The 7,679-nt window shown below is 35.7% G+C and overlaps 1 protein-coding gene across 1 annotated transcript; it reads left to right on the top strand.

The window, feature by feature from the left end:
* Positions 1-1,292: 1,292 nt before the first annotated feature.
* Positions 1,293-2,694, top strand: LOC107789470 (ornithine decarboxylase-like). The gene has a single exon (XM_016611289.2). It carries the CDS (start codon positions 1,339-1,341, stop codon positions 2,533-2,535), a length of 1,197 nt encoding a protein of 398 aa, XP_016466775.1. The 5' UTR covers positions 1,293-1,338; the 3' UTR covers positions 2,536-2,694.
* Positions 2,695-7,679: the final 4,985 nt, after the last annotated feature.

Below are 7,679 nucleotides of genomic sequence, written 5' to 3'. Positions count from 1 at the left end.
TTATATTAAATTAATATAATCATTGAATTACTTTTTTTATCTATATTTTTCTTTATTATACTATCCAATATTTAGTATTCTTACATTGTTAATAAAAATTTGTGTTAGCATATTAATTTGTTTAATAATATTGTCTACTACTTTTTTTTTGTAGTATAATAGAAGATATATATTTTATTACTCTTGAAATATTTTTTTATTTTAAATTTTATTCTAATTTTCTCAATAATATTGTCTAAATTTTAACGAATAAAATCTCTATTAAATTAAAGAGACTTATATAGGCACCAAATAACTTTTTTGTTCTGTATTTTTCGTAATTATATTATCTAATATTTAGTATTATTGCATTGTTAATAGAAACTTTTATTAGCATATTACTTTACTTAAATTTTTGTATGCTACTTTATTTTTATAATATAACAGAAGATATTTTTTTTATATTTATTCTATTATTCTCAATAATAGTTTTTGAATAAATAAACTTTTATTTTTAAAAAGAAAAACAACAGTTATTAGAAAAACAAAGAAATTTTGAATTGGTAGTTTTTTATTTTAAAATATTTTAAAAACTCCAACTTGAAACTACTCTCCAATTTGAATGGACATTTTTTTTATTTTTTGTTTTTTATAAAATATTTTATTTTATTATTTTATAAATATTTTAAATTCAAAAATAATAACCAATAACTAATTATTAACTACTTATACCCTGTGACCTTTTTCTATGCTGGCACTTGGCTTAAGGAGAGGGTTTTTTCCTCTCCTTTTAATAATAGATAGATTCTAAATTAATAATTTTTACCCGTTTAATAAGTAAATTTTTAAGACAAAAACATAATTTGAATCAAAATTATTGAATCTGCCTTATTCCCTTAATTAACCCATACACTTAACTCTAGCTCTACGGCCCTTGATGTAAGCCCTATAACATTGAGATTAACATTGTTTTAAAAAATTAAACACTCAATTAATCTAGAACTGGAAATTTAGAAAGAAAGGTTCAAAGACATTCTAAAAAATTTCAGTTATTTGGTTTTCAATAAAATAAGCCAAAAACTCTATCTGATCACCTAACGTTACCAAAAAAATAAAGACGATATTATTTCACTTAGGTGCGATTACGTCATTCACCACGAGATGCTAGTGGATGTATGCAATTTGTTAAATTTTCAATTAAGTGATGATCTTGGAACGTTAATACAATATGAGATATTTTAGGCATTGGCTTTCTATATAAAGGAGAGAGGAGACGCTAACTTCCAGTGCTCTTATACTTTTACTTCATATTTTCAGCTAATAAAATATTTCTCCTCCTTCTTAATATATTTCTTGATCATGTTATTGTCTACAGCTTTTGGTAAGAGTCATGTTCACAAAATACCAAAAGATGGGATGCCAGATTTAATCCGTTCAATTGCAGAGAACCATGAAGCTGGCCAGCCATTTTATCTACTTGATTTGGCTATAATTGAAAGGGTTATGGACAAATGGAACCATTCTTTTCCAAATATAAAACCTTTCTATGCTGTGAAATGCAACAGTGAACCTGCACTTCTTACTAAACTAGCCAAATTGGGTGCAAATTTTGATTGTGCTAGCCAACTAGAGATCGAGACCGTCTTAAATCTCGGAATTAGCCCCAACCAAATCATATTTGCTAACCCATGCAAAGCTATTTCCCACATTAAATACGCAGCCAATGTTGGGGTCAATCTCACAACTTTTGATTCAAAACTTGAAATTGACAAGATCAAGAAATGGCACCCACAATGTCATTTATTGCTTCGAATTAAAGCCCCTAGTGATAGTGGCTCGTTACGTCCCCTGGGAAAAAAATTCGGCGCGTTACCAGAAGAAGTTGAGCCACTACTGCATTACGCTTGTAATATGGTCGGGCTAAAAGTTGTAGGCGTTTCATTTCACGTTGGATCTATAGCACAAGATCCCAGCATTTATCGCGAGGCGATTGCAGCTGCTAGGACCGTGTTTGATGTTGCTGATCATCTTCGAATGCCTAAAATGCAAATTTTAGACATTGGTGGAGGATTTAGATCGACACCATTGTTCGAGGAAATAGCTAGTGTAGTAAAAAAAGCAGTCCAAGATTATTTACCCTTGCCCAACTTAACATTATTTGCAGAGCCAGGGCGGTTTTTTGCAGAAACGGCCTTTACTTTAGTCACTCATGTGATTGGTAAAAGAGTTAGAGGTGAGAAAATAGAGTATTGGATTGATGAAGGGATTTATGGATCATTTAGGCCAACGCTTTACAATAGTTGTTTTGTGGGTATTAAGCCATTTTTACGTCAGGTTGAAGAAAAATCTTGTCAAATATGTGAGTCAACTATTTATGGACCAAGTTGTGACTCACTTGATGCAGTGGCTATTGACATAAAATTGCCCGAGCTTCATTTGGATGATCTGATAGTGTTTTATAACATGGGCGCATATTCAATATGTGGAGGAACTAAGTTCAATGGATTTGATATGTTATCTACCCCTATCTATCTTGTTAATTCAAATTCAAGCTAAAATACGTTAAAAGGGCAATTCGATAAGCTCCCGTTATACGCGAGGTTCGGAAATAAAACAAAATAATGAATAGGAACACTCATAATGAATAGGAACACTCATTGTTATTTTCTTCCCTACGTGAGCATGATTGAATAAAGCATTTATTCACATTTAAGTGTTTGTATTTGCTACATTATGCTGCTATTTATGTTAGTGAGATCTTTTAGTACATTTGAATGACATATTTTTGTGAGACAAGGACAGATCTATTTATACAAGCTTTCCTATTTTTCCTTTTTTAGTCTTTGGATATTTTAAATACTGGGGATCAGAGGCGGATCCGGGATTTAAAGTTTATGGGTTCCTATAGCGACCTTAAATAAATATACAATAAGTAAATGAATTCACAATCAAATATTTATGGATATTTAATAAATTTTGTAATATATATACATAGTATATACAAAAGCTACTGGGTTCCCGAGAACACACGTGTAATAGGCTGGATCCGCCCGTGTATCCAAATTATATTGAGGATGTTCGGTTTTACGTTATCCTCCTTTATGTATTCTTTTTTTTAGTCTTTAATATACAATGTAAGGGTCATTGTCTTACAAACCGCCACAATAAGGCTGTTTAATTTTTTTTTAAAAAAAAGAGACATGTCAATCGCGCAAGTGCTTGTCTATTTTTATCTCCTTAATCTCTTCTTTTTGTTTTTAGCCGGATTTGGATTAAAAACCATCGATCCTTTAACCAAATATACCTTTTTATCTAATTGGAAACCCAACATATGAAACTTTCAAAACGAAAATGAGCACAGGTAAGATAAGATGATCTAAGTTTTTATTTAATTTTGAAAGGAGTACAAGATTGAGTTTTTATTATATTAGACACGTCGTTTATTTGGAAACATACTTAGATATATAAAAACAGCCGTAGTTTCTAGCAAATAGGAGACCACTAGAAGGCAAACTAGTTTAATTTTGTGGTACTGTGAGCAAATTTGTTTTTTAAAAGCAATAGACCACCTAATTAATTTTCTTGCGAAAATTAAAGAAATCGAATCCTGATTAACTGAGCTCAGAGCCTTCATCTAGTATATATGGAACACTAATAACTAATTGGTTCATCTTATGCTATCCAAATATTTCCACAAGCTTTTGCCATATGAACTACCTTTATGTGCTATATATATATATATATATATATATATATATATATATATATATATCCAAATAATTAAACAGTCACACTATAGTAGAAACATTTGATGTGTTATATATCCAAATATTTCAACAAACTAGATCGCAGTAGACACATTTAATGTGCTTTCCTGTTAGTGCAATTCAAATTTGACAGTTATATTGTAGAAAGATGAAGATCATTGATTGAATTCTAGGGTCCACCAAACACTATAGAGAACCAGGTTCTCTATCGGTTTTCACAGATTATGCAAACACAGCAAAAAGTAAATAACACGGAGAGTTTTTACGTGGAAAATTTCCAATTCAACGGGATCAAAAATCACGACTTACCCTTGTAGGATTTCAACTTCAATACTAAGCAAAGCGTTTAGATTACAACCTATTGTAACCTAGGAATTAACACCGTAATCCCTCACTAACTTGTAACACACCTATTACAAGCCACTTTGTAATACCTCTATTACAAAGACTTTACAACTTGACTAACTCTAGCCAAGACATAAACACGTGGGTTTATGATTTATAAGAGTTTCCTGCACAATGGTTCTAAGTAAGCTAAGTAGAAATTACAAGTAAGAACATTAACAAAGTTACAACTCAACTAAGGACATACAATCACTTGATATGGGGAATTGGTCCGTAGCAGTGTTGTTCTTTGTTCTTGATGCACTTGAGAATCATTAACTGGAAGATCAATCACTATTAGAGTGCTTGAGTAAATTCTCTGAGTGTTCAGGTCATTTGTTTTACCTTCCTTGATGTTTATAATGCATTTGTGACATCACTAGGATGATGTGAGCAAGGTAGGTAAAAGACACTCCCCATAAAGTTGACTGCTGCACTATTTTTGTATTGTAGCGTATGCAGGCAATAACTTTACAGCTGGGGCAGTTGACTTGTGTAGTTTCCTCAGGAAACGATAGCTATCTGTTCCCTCTGTTGTTCCTTTTGACTCTGAAGAGTTGAGCCATATCCCAAGCTGGAACCTTTTGATCTTAAAGTCTTGAGAATGTGTAACAGGTTCCTTATCTGGTTCTTGACAGTAAGTTTATTAGATCATCCTAATATAACAGGGATATACATATAGCCTATCATTTCCCCATTTTAGATGATGATAAACTTATATTTCAAATTCCCCCTAAGAACCATCATTTCCTGAATTCCCCCTGAATCTGTTTCCCATTGATGTTCCCCCTAAATTATTTCCCCCCTTTTTAGCATCATAAAAAGTCAGTAGTATGCTTATAGCAGAAAGAAGTCTAGCTTGAGTTAACTTATGCCACTTGTGTGCACATAACATGACTAAAAATAGAGCATAAAGACAAGGCATATACAACAAAAAGGGAAAAGCTTCCATTAACAATTTGGATTTGAAAACAGGGAGCAGAGTCAATGTTACTGACAACCATCCACAATTCAGAACAACAAAAACAAATACCACAAACATAAAAAAAAACTAATCATAGGAAACCAATACTTAAGACTTGACACTGAGGGGACACTGTTTAAAAAGCACTGTAAAGAGAGGGCTTAAAGGCAGAGGCAAGGGTTTGGAGGACGAGATCCATACGAGCATTTGCCGACATTTGCTCATTGAGCAGTTTCTCTTTCAGGTCCTCCACCTGTTTCTTGAGCTCAGCATTCTCCTTGGTCAAACGGGCAACCTCTTCACTTTGAGAGATATTGGAACCAGGTGCCTCCTGAAGCTGACTCAACTGACTCTCAAGAATAGCATTCCTTGCTTTCAACTGCCTTATCTCAGCAGTAGCACTGTTCTGAGCGTTGATCAACTGAGAAATGGTAGAAGTGCTTCCAACTCCTCCAGCCTTATCAATGTACTCACATTCTTCTAGAGTGGACTTGGAGAAAGTTTTCTTCTTAGTGCCCATTTTAGCTTGTCCTAGAGGAACCTTGAAGTACTCAAAGAACTTGATGAGAAGGAACCCATAAGACAGCCCATAATTACCATCTTTAAAATCTGCTACTTTCTGCATGTGCTGTATCATGATCCTAGGCAGGTTGATGGTAGTGAAGTTATCCAGCGCTTCCATGAGGAACACGTCTGCATGAGAAGTGATAGATCTTCTCTCAGCACGAGGGAGCAAGACCTTGTTCACCATCTCCAATAGCAGTTGGTACACTAGAAGGAGGGCCTTCTTCTGTACCCATTCCCCTTGCTAAACTGCTCTGTCCTTCAGGATGGCGTTTCTGAAATTTTGAGAACAAGATCCCTAAACACTAGACAACCCTTCAGCAGGCAAACCCAGAATAGATCCTAATAAAGCAGAGTCCATTACCATATTAACTCCATTCACCAACACGCAGATGTGATCATCCTCAACTTTGAAGAGGTCGGCATAGAAACTTTGAACTTCCTCCTCATACACTTTTGGAACATCACTTGTGAACAAATGTGTACACTATTGAAACTCACAAATTTCAACTAGATTTCTCGTACCAGCCTTCTCCAAAATGTCAGGGGCAAATGTGCGCCCCCATAACATCTTTTGATTCCTCAACTTCTCTTTTCCAGCACTATCTGGATCACCAACTTTGGCCTTCTTTGAGGAACCAAGTTCCTTATCAGCATCAACTTTTCTCTTAGCAGACTTGTGAACATTCTTTCATTTTTCATCATACTTCACAGACCTTTCACCCAATACTTCCATCACCCTGGCAGCAGACTCTTCTACCAACTTTTCACCACATTTTCACTAGCAACAACATCATCAAACTTGTTCAGACTTTCAGCAGACACATAAGATCCCCTTTTAGGCTTGGGGAGACCATGCTTCTGTGAGTGCTTTCTAGTCAAGGAACCAGGTTCCTCTTCTACTTCATCATCCACATTCACAACTAGCACTGTCTTCTCGCTCACAACTTTCCCATCTTTCACTAATTTTCTTCTCCTTCACTTAGCTTGGCTGTAATTAAGCGCAGACTCAAGAGCCTCCTTCCTTTGCAACCTTGTAGTAGGTCGCTTAGGAGTAGACTCTTGAGCAACCATTGGTCTACGCCTAGTCAAGAATGGGCATATCATCAGAATCCTCTTCATTTTCCCCACCTACTTCTTCAGAATTAGATCTCATCTCAGGCACAACCACAGATAAAGGCTCAGCATCGAAATGAGGGGAGGGAGCAGGATCAATACTGACCTGGGGCTCTTGAGAGGACTCCTTGGATCCTATGAGGAGGGATCAGGTCCCTCATTTGGGACCCCAGTAGTATTGTCCTGTGATGACTGTTCAACATGCACAAGCTCTCTACCCTCTACAACAGTCTTAGACTCTTCCCCCTGAGCCTCAGACCCATCCGCACTTCCTTCTATAACAACCCCTTCATTAGCTATAGATAGCATGTTCTCTATTGCTTTTTTCTCTTGTAACTCCATTGAAATCGCAAAAGAAGAAAAAGTTGTACCTGTAGGCTCAAGATTGGGAACTGAAGCATTCTCAGAACCAGCAGTTGGATCTACATTTGAGCCTTCATCCAAAGGAATACTAGAGATTTCCTGATTCTCTTTTTCATCAACAGGACCCTTTTCACCCAGTTTTTCCGGTGAGGCAGAAGGAGAGCTTGTAACCACAAATCTTTTAGGAGTTGTGATTTTACGATTCCTATGAGAAACAAAACTCGATTGGGTGGGAGAGGAGACAGAATGTGAGGGTGACTCTGCCCTAGGTTTTTGGCTAGTGGTGGTGTTGAGGGAGAAGTCTAAAATCGGTGGTTGAATGGCTGAGGACTCAATGGGGGTGTCACTTGGAACACTTGAGGTTTCGTGATTTTCAGTCATGGAGAGAAGTGATGAGTTGAGGAGAAGAGATGGGTAGTTTGAAAGAGAGAAAGAAGAAGGAAAATTTTAACGTTTGATGTGAGGAGTTGTGACAGTGATGGATGTATTTAAGATTGATGAGGGACCGCTCGATTTCTAACGGGTGAGACGTTTGGGTTCAC

The sequence above is a fragment of the Nicotiana tabacum genome, chromosome 4 (genome assembly GCF_000715075.1).
Source record: "Nicotiana tabacum cultivar K326 chromosome 4, ASM71507v2, whole genome shotgun sequence".
In the NCBI taxonomy this organism is placed as follows: Eukaryota; Viridiplantae; Streptophyta; class Magnoliopsida; order Solanales; family Solanaceae; genus Nicotiana; species Nicotiana tabacum.
Note: the sequence above shows the minus strand (reverse complement) of the source record. Positions and strands in the feature narration are given on the sequence as shown.

Coding starts and splice junctions, on each gene's coding strand:
- LOC107789470 (XM_016611289.2), top strand. CDS start 1,339: ATGTTATTGTCTACAGCTTTTGGTAAGAGTCATGTTCACAAAATACCA.